The 13,974-nt window shown below is 45.6% G+C and overlaps 1 protein-coding gene across 4 annotated transcripts; it reads right to left on the minus strand.

Annotated features, from left to right (window-relative positions):
- Window positions 1-3,607: 3,607 nt before the first annotated feature.
- LOC136308222 (zinc finger protein 343-like) lies at window positions 3,608-13,516 on the minus strand. 4 transcript variants are annotated; one of them, XM_066235486.1, is made up of 5 exons: window positions 13,445-13,516; window positions 12,218-12,298; window positions 11,979-12,037; window positions 9,285-9,411; window positions 3,608-6,357 (listed from the first exon to the last, which is right to left on the minus strand). In XM_066235486.1, the coding sequence occupies exons 2-5, from the start codon at window positions 12,258-12,260 to the stop codon at window positions 5,123-5,125; spliced, it is 1,464 nt and encodes a 487-aa protein (XP_066091583.1). In that variant the 5' UTR covers window positions 12,261-12,298; window positions 13,445-13,516; the 3' UTR covers window positions 3,608-5,122. The 4 variants fall into 4 exon arrangements, with proteins under 4 accessions (XP_066091583.1, XP_066091582.1, XP_066091581.1 ...); XM_066235485.1 differs by having other exon boundaries at window positions 3,608-6,354; window positions 12,218-12,355; XM_066235484.1 differs by having other exon boundaries at window positions 12,218-12,355.
- Window positions 13,517-13,974: the final 458 nt, after the last annotated feature.

The following is a 13,974-nucleotide window of genomic DNA, read 5'->3' on the forward strand; positions in this document are numbered from 1 at the left end:
GTCGCACGGATGAAACCACGAGTGGGATATTCAAAGGATCTCATCTAGAGTGGTCGAGCTAATATGACATGGCGAAATTTCACTGTCTGAGACAGTGACTCTTTTTCCCAAGGACTCCTGGGAAGTTTCTTTTGGAACACATGGATATGGATGGGTGGTTCTAGCAGAAGTTCCTGGGTCTGGTTTTTCATGTGACCTATCCGCATTGCTGACCACCTTACATGATTGATGGATGCATGCATGGAAGATAACTTCATGGAAGCAACTCAAGGACTTCAGCCAATTACTACCTTCTGTTTAGGGATGGCTGTCTGTCCAGGGATACAGAAGAGATGAGGTGACAAGGTTGTAGCAGATGGTGGCTTTAATTGTTGTTCCTACAGAAACAGTCAAACCATCCCAGTTCTTCCCAAGACCACATGTCCAACTTCTGTTCCAGCTTTCCAATGAAGACCATCAAGAAAATCACTCACTGGACTCTGTTCAACTATTACAACTCTTTGACCTGAAACAAGAGTATGTCCCGAGCAGCCCTGCACTTTGCTAACATGCAAAATGTGCAGGCAGTAGTTCTTGGGAGGTTTTCACCCTTACACACACCCATGTTTCTTGGGTCTACCTACACCTCCTCTGCTTGGTTTGTCAATCTGCTATCACCTGAATTTATTTCCAGATTACCTGTAGATTTCACTGAGACCCTAAGGTTCTCCCCCTGGAAACCCTGAATAAATAAATACTCCTGAAGTTTGAATATAGGACCTTCTGTGTATATATGCATCTGTGCATTTTTCTGTAAGGATATACAATACTTTTTCCTAGTCTCAAAAATATTTTATTGTAGTGTCAGAAACAGAGACAGACAGGCAAAGACAGACAGGAAGGGAGATATTAGAAGCATCAATTCTTTATTCCCGTACCTCACTTGTTAGATTGCTTTCTCATATGTGGAACTGTGATATTGGGCTGTTTGAGCTCAAAAGGAGAGGATGTTGAAAAGGATGTGGCCAAAGAACCAGGTCTTTGGACTAAAAAAACAACACCTGGTGTATAACTGAGTTTTCTTGGACAAATTAGAAGGATGATGTGTCTCAGCAGAAGACTTGGATTGGAGAGCTGTAATGACTCAGCATTATAGCTATATTTATGGGTCTTTCAACCCATGAGTACCAAACAGGCCCAAAGCAATGACTCATGATGGGAGGACAGGTCATAGCTAAAGAACCTGCACTTAGAATATGGAAGTCTAAAGGGAGTGTACCAATAAAATGTCTGTGAAAATGCAGGACCTGAACACACCCGAAGGAACACTGATGTCTTGATGGAGATGAGAGGTATTCAGCACAGACATGAGATTGGAATAAAAAAAAACCCAAAGGACAGAGCCTTCACTGCAGCCAGTGGGAGTAATTATTTAGGAGGAGCATCCACTCAGACCTTGGTGACCTGGGAATTTCCTCTTCTCTAGAACCTCGAGTATACTCTCCATGCTAAAGCTCAGATTCCCCAACAAATCTACTAGATTTATTTGGGACTTAATTTGTTTCTCAAGGGTTGGATTCATGCAGAAAACCTGGGCTGTGAATGTGAACTCTTTTCCAGATGCATGTGTGACTAAGGGGCACAACTGAGCTTATGAAAGACTTTACTGGAACAGAAGGACAAGAAAACATGAGGAAGAATTGTGTATAAAAATTGTAAAGCTGGTGGCTCCCAAGCCCAGACTCATTCTCAGGCTTTACAGGAGTGCTGAGTCCCCACAAGTCTGAGCAAGGCTCCCAAGCACCTCAACATTCCTTCTCTCCCTAAGCACTCTACAGCAAACAATAAGAAACATCTGCCCCTCGCAAGACCGGAGGCAAAACAGTTTACAATTTGCTGCCCTGAGGGCAAGCACCTGCAGCCTTCCTTACACTATACACATAGGACGCTCAACCAATACAAAGGAGCAAACCTAAAAATAGTATTTACCAAACAAAAAATGTAACAGTGGTCATTCTTAGGTTACTTAAATGAAACCTTTTATATCTTTATTCCAATTACAAAAAGTGTAAAAATGAAGACATGTCCATTGAGTACCTAATGCCATCGTCACTCTCATACAGAGGGGTGAGGGTTCAAGACTTTTGAGAGCCCCTCAAAGGTGACTCATAACAGAGGTAGTTACTCATAGGAAGAAGAATGTCCTATTGGAAGCTTGAGAAGACACAGCAGGATAAACTACTCACAAACACTGCCCACATCTGTCTTCTCCCTGAGTGTCTCCTGTAGCACTGTGAGGTATAACTTTTTTTTTTTTTGTATTTTTCTGAAGCTGGAAACAGGGAGACAGTCAGACTCCCGCATACGCCCGACCCGGATCCACCCGGCACACCCACCAGGGGGCGATGCTTTGCCCACCAGGGGGCGATGCTCTGCCCCTCCGGGACGTCGCTCTGTTGAGACCAGAGCCACTCTAGCGCCTGGGGAAGAGGCCAAGGAGCCATCCCCAGCGCCCGGGCCATCTTTGCTCCAATGGAGCCTCGGCTGCGGGAGGGGAAGAGAGAGACAGAGAGGAAGGAGAGGGGAAGGGGTGGAGAAGCAGATGGGCGCTTCTCCTGTGTGCCCTGGCCGGGAATCGAACCCGGGACTTCTGCACGCCAGGCTGACGCTCTACCACTGAGCCAACCGGCCAGGGCCTGTGAGGTATAACTGATTGAGAAAGTATCACAAGTCCCTCCCTGGCCACCTAAAGTTTATCCTAATTTGCTGTAGTAATGCAGCCCAATCAGAACTACCAGTGTCCAGCATTGCGGGAGGGGGTGTAGGGGGGGACATACTCAAGACAGAAATTAATTGCAAGGGGAACAAGAGCCCCATTTCTCACAGCTTTTATTGAGCAGAGGACAAAACAATTTTACAATAACAAAGGCAACAGGATTACAGGGGAGGAAGATCAGGTGATAAGAAGAAAGAATGAATAAATAAGAGACGTTTTGCTAAGCTTAATAAAAGGCTAGTATGGGTCAGTACATTCCTTTTCTTTTGCTAATTAACAAATACACAGGAAGGGAAAATCTAGAACCTCTAGGTTAGTTTTCTAAAACCTCTTCAAAAGCATTTCTCTGTGTCTGCACAAAGGCCACTCACTCACAGACTGTCTTGGTGTTGCATCCAAAACATATTCACTCAGGGCTGTTAACTAATGTTTCCCAATCACGTCATACAGGGTTCAAAGTGAGATGGCTGGTTGCCTACAATGCAGCTGTTCTATGATGCATCCTGAGGTGAGCTTTTCCCTAGTCTGTGCCCATTCATCTCACACACATAGAATGTGTACGCTGGCATTTGTGAGGGGTGGTATATGGCCCGAGCTGAAACTATTCTTATACACTTAAAGATGTCTCGTGAGAGTGGAGTCCCTGGAGAGACAATGGGTGGAGGATTGAGTGGTCTATTGGTGACTGAGGGCTGGACTGGGCAGAGGAAGGAGCTGACCTGCAGTGTGTTCACAGCTGAGATCTCATGGGCACTCCTGACCCAGGATGACCGTCTGAACCCAACAGAGTCAAGTGTTGTAAAGTACCCAAACCCCAATTCTGCGGGTTTACAAAGAGACACCAAGTCCAGATGAATTTTAAGAAGTTTTATTAAAGGAGATTTATTATATTTGCTGGCCGCATATGGCTGACATGAAGCATTGGCAGACCCTAATCGTGCAGCCCCACCAATAGTTCAGGGTCTGCTCAGATACCCTTGACTACACACTGGCGGGGAGAGCATGACGTCATGGCACAAGCTTACAACCTTTTTTTCACCAATACAGGTTTGGGAAAAGGATGAACGGGGATGGGACAGAATTCATTAGCAAGCTTACAACATTTGTCTATAGGACCTATAAAAACATTTCTACACATTAAAACTTATAAGGTAAGACAATAGCAAAAATGTTATTCCACATATTAAAATATATTACTAAATTTTCTAATGTTCATTTGCCATTCCTTTGTTTAGAAATATATACATTAATTACAAGCTTTCAGGAGGGGAGGGGTAGTTTCCATGGGAACAAATGCCTGTAAATGGCCCATCAATATAAGAAAAGGTTTATTTTCATCTTTCTCTTCCTGCACCTGGCTAGCTATTTACCTACTTCCTTACAGGTGTGTGGGGGGAAGACAGGGAATCCAATTCTCCTTCCCCTCTTCATTTACAATACAATGCTATTGCCATCCTGAGTTGGTGCTAATCACACAACTATAGAAATCACATTTACAAAATATCTCTGCACTCCTAGCTCAAATTAATAAAATGTTTTTTTAAGCTTCCTAAACCATTAATATTAATTCTGTAGCTTTTTGGTACCTTACAACACAAGAGGTGATGGGCAGGAGTGACTCTGTGTGAAGAAGCCAATCACTGTGGCTCAGAGCAGGTCCTAGAGAAGAATTCATCACCGTGCCCATCAGCAGCAGTTAGCAGCAGCAGCAGCAGGGGTGTGGGCTGATAAGGTGATCTGAGCAGATATCCAAAGGATCCCCACTAAAGGATCTCCCCACGGTATGAAAACAAGGACAGATAATCACAGGATCCCTACCCACATTCCCTGTAAACACACAGCCCCTCCCTGAGTACGCCGTCATGTGCCTGCCTGCTGGTTACTGGTTGTTCTGTCACTGTTGAATGTGTGCTAACACGTCATCCACAGTCCTCACACACACACTTCTTCTCTAAGTGCATCCTCCTTGTGCAATGGGGGCTGACTTATGGCTACAGCTACCTGCATGCTGCATGCATGTGACTCCTCTGATGAATGTGTCCTTGGTGACTGATGACAGGTGACACATCTCTGCAAGTTCAATTACTATACACACACACACACACACACACACACACACACACACGGAGATAGTGGGTGTCTTTCTGGTGTAAGATGAGGTTCCACTGATTGCTAAAGTCTTGACCATGATCCCTGCTTCCCCCAAGGCTTCCCCCCTCCATGTGTCCTCAGCTGTCTCATGACATCAGACTTGCGGCTAAAGCTTCACCCACACTCCAGGAAAACGTTACGCTTGTCCTTGATTGTGTCCTCTGCTGATTAAGAATTTCTCTTTCCAGATAAGCATCGTCCACAGCAACCGCACTTCTAAGTATTCTCTCCCGAGCAAGTCCTCAGGTGTGTCTTGAGAGCTAACTTATAACCAAATCCTCGTCCGCATTCTGGGCACATGAAGGGCTTCTCCCCCGAGTGAGTCCTCTGGTGTGCTTTGAGGGCTGGCTTATGACGAAATCTTCGTCCACACTCCAAGCACACAAAGGGCTTCTCCCCTGAGTGAGTCCTCTGGTGTGACCTGAGGTAAGACATCATTCCAAATCTTCGTCCACACTCCAGGCACATGAAGGGCTTCTCCCCCGAGTGAATCCTCTGGTGTGCGTTGAGGGTTGACTTGTCACGAAATCCTCGTCCACACTCCAAGCACACAAAGGGCTTCTCCCCCGAGTGAGTCCGCTGGTGTGCGTTGAGGGTTGACTTGTCACGAAATCCTCGTCCACACTCCAAGCACACCAAGGGCTTCTCCCCAGAGTGAGTGCTCTGGTGTCTCCTGAGGGCTGACTTATAACCAAATCCTCGTCCACACTCCAGGCACACGAACGGCTTCTCCTCCGAGTGAGTCCGCTGATGTCTCCTGAGGCCTGACTTATAGCCATATGCTCGTCCACACTCCAAGCACACAAAGGGCTTCACCCCCGAGTCAGTGTGCTGGTGGGCCGTTACATTTGATTTATCACCAAATGTTTTGCCACATTCATCACACAGGAAAGGCTTCTCTGCGGATGAGTGTGCCCCTGGGTGTCTGAGGAGGTGTGACGTAAGTGTGAAGCTTCGGCCACACTGGCTACAAATGTAGAGCATCTCCCCTGAGGGGGTCACCTGGTTTTTCATAACGTTTGATTCCACGTTGCAGTCTGGTTCGTGTTCGCTAGAGCTCACAGATCTAGATTTCGGGGTTTCTAAATTCCTTCTCCCCTTTTCTATCTGCATGGGGAGTACCTCTTGGTCTGAGCTGGACTCTATTTCTAGGACCACATGACCTTCCCTAGAATGTCCTCTGGGTGGACTGCGAAATGCGCCTGAGGTTTCCCCCTCCTCTGTCTTCACAAATGAAAGTCTCGAGCCATCTTCTCTGCCTTCACCTTCTGTGTTTTCCCTCCAGCAACTCTGAGAAAAAGACGTCTGGTCCTGATGCTTCAAGCCTGAATCCTGGAGATAGAAGTCGCACGTGTCCGAGCACATGGGAAGCACCTGCTGGCCGGGCAGTGGCTCCCGGGAGAAGGCCGAAAGGTTGAAAATGTGGGAGTCTGTTTCTGGCTTTGATTCTGCTGGAGAAAAAAAGTTCACTCAGAGAAGCCCCAACAGGCTGCAGGGATCCCCACCTGGTCTCAGGAAAACCAGTGCCCTCCTGACACACCTGTTATTAATCATAGCTGTACAACGTCATTTGTTTCCACCAATGATTTCTTTAGGTTCCATTTCTACACAGTCCCTTTTCTTTGGAACTACAGTGAAACCATCCCAGAAATATCTTCTACATGTCACTCAGACTGGGCGCCTTCCAGGTAAGCAATCTGCCCTGTAAATGCCTTCAATAAATCAGCTATTTCTTTCTAAGTCAACCAAGCCATGATACTCCATGATTCTCCCACTGATGCCCTGTTTACACTTCCCGTGTACTTGGAGGTGACAGTCTCTATGACACTTGTGGAAATCTCCATCCTGACTTTACTTATTACAAAAAAAAAAAAAAAAAGACTGAACACATAAAATGTTACTTAACCAAGAGGTTTCCAAACACAGAAAACGGTACATTCCACAGTGGATGCAACAGAGTGTTTAAGAAATGAATCTGAATTTCAGGATGCCCGTCTGCAAACAAATACTTAGAAGAAATAATTTCTAAATACTAAGTTCTCTATTAAGTACTGTGACTTCTGCCATGGACAAGAAAAATGCTGCCCTTGGATTCAGGATTTTGGAACCCTGCACCCAGACCAATCTCCTCACACTAATATCACACTTCACAACAGCATTTCCATGGGCCCATGGAGATTGCTGAAGGATCAGTGCCACTTTGAAACACACTTTTAAAAGCCAAAATGTGGTTTCATCATTGCTGCTTTTCCTCGATTTTTTAAGAATACCAGACGCAGATTGATGAGGCACAATGGATAGAGCATCGGACTGGGACACGAGGACCCAGATTCGAAACCCCGAGTTTGCCAGCTTGAGTGCCGGTTCATCTGGTTTGAGCAAGGCTCACCAGCTTGATTCCAAGGTCATGGGTTTGCACAAAAGGTCACTCTGTCTGCTGTAGTCCCCAGGTCAAGGCATATATCAGGAAGCAATAATGAGACATTAAGGTGCTGAAATAAAGAACTGATGTTTCTTATTTCTCTCCCTTCCTATATGTCTACTTCTATCTGTACCTCTCTCTGTCTCTGTCACAAAAAAAGAAAAAGAGAATAGCAACTCAGACAGAGGTAGGTCTTTTGTCAAGATTCCGAAACAGACAAAGCTGAACAAGAGGTAATAATACATGACAAGAACATTTGGCCCTGGCCTGTCAGCTCAGAGGTAGACCGTCCGATTACCATGTAGGTGTCCCGGGTGTGATTCCTGGTCAGGGCAACAAGAGAAGCAACCATCTGCTTCTCCACGCCCCCCATCTCCCTTCTCTCTACCTCTCTCTTCATCTCTCCCAGCCATGACTCAGAGGGAGCTAAACTCACAGGCTGAAGATGATTCCATGGCCTCGCCTCAGGAACTAAAATAGTTCTGTTGCCAAGCAACAAAGCAATGGGCCAGGTGGGCACAGCTTCCTGCAGGAGAGGCCTTGGGGGTGAACCCCTGTCAGGACCCATGCGGGAGTGTTTCTGTTTGGTTCCGTGGATCTCACTTAAAAAAAACTTTAAAAATTTTTTGTTTTATATTTTGATTACATTTTGAAATAATATTTTGATAGATTGGCTAACATAAGATTTGTTAATCTCATCCAGTTATGTCTACCTATTTAAAAAATGTAGTTACTACAAAATTTAAAATTATCCCTATGGCTCACATGATATTTACACAGAAGAACAGAGATCTAGAACAAGGGGTGGAAACAATAGAGCTTGTGACCTATTTAATCCTCCTCTCTGTTGTTTCTAATGTCCATAAGCTCAGCACGGGTTTTACGTTGTCAAAGAGAAGAAAACAAGCCAATAGAATAATAGTTCATGACAAATTAAAATGATATGCCTGACCTGTGGTGGCGCAGTGGATAAAGCGTCTACCTGGAAATGCTGAGATCGCCAGTTCAAAACCCTGGGCTTGCCTGGTCAAGGCACATATGGGAGTTGATGCTTCCAGCTCCTCCCCCTTCTCTCTCTCTGTCTCTCTCTCCTCTCTCTCCCTCTCTGTTTCTCCTCTCTAATAATGAATAAATAAATTAATTAATTAAAATGATATGAAATTCATATTTTGGTTTCTAGACAGAAATTCTAAAGGGACACAATCATACTCATTCATCTACATACAGTCCTGGCTACTTCAGCGTGACAGGGAGAGAGTTCAGAGCGGTTAGAGATCGCATCGCCCATAAAACACCTAAAACAGGTATACTCTGACCCTTTATAGAAAAAGTGGCCAATGGCTGACTCACTGTAAAGTTGCAATTCGAAAGTATTTATCCAGCCAGGATTAAAGAATCAATGTAAATTTATACATAAAAGACAAAAAAAAAATAGCACATGAAATGCAAAACTCCAATGGTTGCAGAAGGTGTTTCTCACTACCACGTGCAAATGCACTTCCAGTCCCGCCGGCCTCCTTACAATTCCTTACCCTGCAGGAAGATCACTTCCTTAATGCCTTAGTGCCAATACGACTTCACCTGAAATGTTCTTGCCTTAGACACACAGAGTCTAACTCCGTCACCACATTATATATCTTTGGTCAAATGTTACCTACTCATTGATTTTAAATTTTGCCCGCCACCCTGTCACACCTGATACTCCTTTGTCCTGCTTCATTTAATCATTAATTTTGACTAGGAAGTGCTTAGTACCATCTAACGTACCATCCTATCCCTGCACATGAAGCTTCTTGTTTCTTATCTGACTCAACACATTGGGAAAAGTAAGCCCCCATGGGCAGGGGCTGCTATTCCTTGACTTCTCTGTTGTTGTAAGTTTCTAGAAAATATTCTGGCCGACTGTACGTGGTCCATCCCGCTACCGCAGTAAGGAAGGAGAGAACACAGCCTCACCCAGCGAGAGCAGGTTCCTGTAGTTCTCCAGAGTCACTTCCTTGTACAGGCTCCTCTGCGCAGGGCTCAGCATCCTCCATTCCTCCTTTGTGAAGACCACGGCCACATCCCTGAATGTGATCGGTACCTATAAATAAGCAATCCGTTAATGACCAGCAAGTCACCATCAATTTTCCAAACTTAATGAGTAAATGTCGTGGCTCTGGAGGGTCTGGGTCTACAAAACTTGGTCCAGTTCTTTCCCTAGCACACAGTTCTATGTACCAAATTCTTCTGGTCACGACTATGGCTTTGTTTTTTTTTTTTTTTTTTTTTTCATTTTTTCTGAAGCTGGAAATAGGGAGAGACAGTCAGACAGACTCCCGCATGCGCCCAACCGGGATCCACCCGGCACGCCCACCAGGGGCGATGCTCTGCCCACCAGGGGGCGATGCTCTGCCCATCCTGGGCGTCGCCATGTTGCAAACAGAGCCACTCTAGCGCCTGAGGCAGAGGCCACAGAGCCATCCCCAGCGCCCGGGCCATCTTTGCTCCAATGGAGCCTTGGCTGCGGGAGGGGAAGAGAGAGAGAGGAAAGCGTGGCGGAGGGGTGGAGAAGCAAATGGGTGCTTCTCCTGTGTGCCCTGGCCGGGAATCGAACCCGGGTCCTCCGCACGCTAGGCCGACAACTATGGCTTTGAATTAAAGATGAAGGGGCAAAGAGATGACGCATGCACCCATTCCTGGGCCCTAGACATTTATGATTTCTTAAGAGAAGTGATTTGTGAATCAATTTAAAACTCGGCCTGCCCAGGCAGGCTCACTAGATAGAGCATCAAACTTGGACACAGTGTACACAGGTTTGAATCCCGATATCACCATCTTGCGTGCGGGCTCGTCCAGCTGGAACGTGGACTCAAGAGCATTGAGTGTGGGGTCACTGGCTTGAGCGTGGGTTCATAGATATGACCCCACAGTCGCTGGCTTCTGTTTAAGGTCGCTGGCTCAAGCCAGGGGTCACTCCCTGTGCTGTAGCTCCCATCTCAAAGACAAGTGTGAAAGCAATGATTGAACAGCAAGGTGCTGCAATGAAGAATTCATGCTTTTCATCTCTCTCCCTTTCTATGTTTCTATCGGTCCCTCTTTCATGCTCTCTCTGGGTCCAAAAGAAAAATTGAAACCTGAAATAGTGTTTTTTCACAAAGGTGACCTTGAGGATGCACTATGGAGGAATTTTGAGACGGAAGAGTTACAGTTACAGATGGGCAGAAAAGTTTTATTTTAAAAAGGATTTGGTGTCCACAGTGTATAGTCCAACACAGAACTCACAGCCAGTAAAGGAAGGGTGAATGTTCAGTCCAGGGAGAGTGTAACTCAGCAGAGAACTGAGAAGCTGTTTTCACTTTACATAACAGGGAAATTTATTTAGACTTCCTCGCAGTCTCATATTCATATGTTCTTTCTTTCTTTCACACCTTGTATCTCTCCCCTTTAATATAATTTCTTTATTAAATACTGGATATTTTAGGTAAAACATTGTAGCAACTCTGGAGACCAACCCAGCTCCCTCATCAGGCCGTGGCTCTTGTCATTTGTTCATGTTTTCTGACTCGTCTTAGCGAGTTCAATAAAGATGATTGCCCCAGAATATGTGGCTAATACAACAGGAGGAGGCCTGGACATGCACCATCACGCTGACCCTCACATAGAAATGACAGTCCTTATAGCAGGGCTCCCTGACCGTTCTGCCTGATCTACTTATGTCACCTGAGGTACAATGAAGAAAAACAATCAACACAAGGACTACTTACACAGCCTCACCAGACAACACAACAGCAGCCCGAATCTTACATTAAAAGCTAGTTAAAACAATAGACTAAGAAAAATGAAAAAAAAGAATTTTAAGTATGTACAAATCTCACCAAACCCTGGAAGAACACAGAACCAGACCAGGAAGCTTCAGCCAGGGCTGCATAATGGGCCTCCCACTGGGCGCACTGAGGAGGAGTGTCCTCTAGAGAGAACGGCCCATTCAGGAGTGTCTGAAACCCTACACATTCTTCTGGAAAGAGTTTGGCTAGAAGCTATTCCATGAGGATCCTTCCTGCATAGTCTATAGAAAAAAAAAGGTCTCTGCATTCAGAATAATTAACTAGGCCTGCAATTAAGTGATTAAGAACATCCTTCCTAGTTTAGGGGAAACAACAGCAGGACCTCTCTACCCAGAGTCAATAACTCAGTCATTCCTGCAAAAATTCCTTTTTTGTGACCTTTTCTGTTCATGTTGAGTTCAAATTCACATATTTTTAAATACTGTTCCGCCACACTATGCTCTGCTTCTCCAATGATTCAAGAATTTTAATAGTAAAAAAGTAAAATGGTGTTCGTTATAAACGACAGTATCTTTAGCTATTGTGATCTGAAATGAAATTAAATATTACATTTAAAATTTTTAATATTCTCAGTTTTTGAAAAATATCCCTTATATTTTGCACTTTGCAGGGCTCTGCTATTCTTGGGTAGATTTTCCAACAAGGAAAATAAAACACAAATGTAGGAGTCATTCTAAATTTAACATGGTGCCTGAAATAGGAATAAGTCTAATGTTGATTAATTTTTTCCTTTTCAAGAAAAGAGAATATCCAGTTAGCCTCTTCTCTGGAAACAGAGCCAGCATTTCATAATAAAAAATGAAAATATGTAACCCCAACTCACCAGTGTTCTGGGCTTTCCCTCCTTTTCTTGGAGCGAGTCAGTGCAGTTGGAAGGCAGACCTAGGGGAAGAACAAAGCTCTGAGGGTGCAGGCCTCCCAGAATGCCCCGGGGAGCAGCTCCTCGGAGCCCAGGACAGAGGGAGCAGTCCCTTTACTCAGCTGGGGTCACTACAGTGCTCTCAGCTAAGCCTAGAGCCATACTCCTCCTCCTCACCTCTCCAGACTCACAACAACTCTCACCTTTAGCCTCATGATTTAGGGTCAGATACTTCATGGTCTCCATGTCTTCTTTGCACTCCGCTCGGTCCTGCTCTCCCAGGGCTGAAGGATAAGCCAACGTCACAGCCCGGGGGTCAGACATATGTTTGCCCTGAAATTCTACCAAGGGGCCGCGTAGACGTTATTTCAGTGCAAAATCGATTTTCTGCTCATGCCCCGGGTCACTTCACAAAACCGTCCTTGTGAAAGCCCACCAAGTTTCCAGGAAGCCAATACTGGTGGACTGGAGCAGCAATGTGACATTTCCACACTCCTTACTGTACAAATCAGGCACTGCAGGTCCTGAGAGCTCCCACCCCAACCACATCCCCACTCATTCACCGACTTGGGTCATACTCAGCCCGACAGAAACAAGCCCCCAAACCCAGAATTCTATATTCACAATCAGTCCGGGGTTCCCACAACCATTCACACACGCATGACCCAAGTAGGTGTCCCCTTGCCAAAAGCAGGGGGGCTATATTGTCAGCTCTGCACCCCCATCCACCATAGGGGATGCCTGTCTCCTTAGCTCTGGCTGAACTCGTGTGCCCAGAGCCCAAGTAAACCTCGGGGAAGCACGTCTGCAGCAACTTTCCTATGTCCATTGTATGGCCCAGAACCATCCCAACTCCTCCACAAAATGATATGAGCCTGACCAAACTGTGGCGTACTGGATAGGGCGTCGGACTGGGTTGCAGAGGACCCAGATTCGAAACTAGGAGGTCACCAGCTTGAGCGCGGGCTCATCTGGTTTGAGCAAAGCTAACCAGCTTGGACCCAACGTCACTGGCTAGAACAAGGGGTCACTCCCTCTGCTTTAGCCCCAAGGTCAAGGCACAATCAATGAACAACTAAGGTCCCACAATAAGAAATTGATGGTTCTCATCTCTCTCCCTTCCTGTCCGTCTGTCCCTGTCTATCCCTCTCTCTGTCTCTCTCTGTCTGAGTCACACGAAAAAATTAAATGAGAATTCCTGCTCACCCGCTCCAGCGGGAGAGGGAAGCACTTTGGTAGGACCCTCAACTCACCTCTTTCCAGCAAGCTAAATCTCATCCCATTTCCTTGCCACTAAATACACGTCTGGGGCCCCGTCCTGGCTCCAAAAATGAAACCTGCCGCACTTCCCGTTCTATCTACTGCACACCAGCCTCACTCATCCCAGGTCCAACCCACCAGCTCCCACCACGGATCCTAACCCTACTCACCGCCGCTCTAATTCCTCCTTCCAGCACCTTACGGGATCCGGGGATCCGGGCAGCCGCGCGTAATGGAACCAGCAGCAGAGGTCACATGATTTCTCGCGTCATCTGAGCAAGAACTACGATTCCCAGAATTTCTAGAGGCTTTTTCTGCTATCGACCGAAACACAGCGAGCTCTAAACTACGACTTTAATATATCTTCACATTGTCTTGTATAATGACGGTCGACCCGTTTTTACATTTTTTATTGATTGATTTGAGAGAGAGAGAGTGGAAAGCAGAGAGACAGAGAGTGAGAAACAGAGAGAGATACAAACATGGATTTGTCGTCCCATGTATTTATGCATTCATTGATTGATTCTTGCTTGAAACCTAACTGGGGATCAAAACTGCAATCTTACCATATTGCACGATGCTCTAACAACCTGAACTAACCGGCCAGTTCTAACCATCTCTTTTCTTAAGATGCACAAGATAAAATAGATAATGATTCTAGAAAGCAGTATGTTCCCATGGTTTCAATTGGAAACACTAC

The sequence above is a fragment of the Saccopteryx bilineata genome, chromosome 6 (genome assembly GCF_036850765.1).
Source record: "Saccopteryx bilineata isolate mSacBil1 chromosome 6, mSacBil1_pri_phased_curated, whole genome shotgun sequence".
Taxonomy (NCBI): domain Eukaryota; kingdom Metazoa; phylum Chordata; class Mammalia; order Chiroptera; family Emballonuridae; genus Saccopteryx; species Saccopteryx bilineata.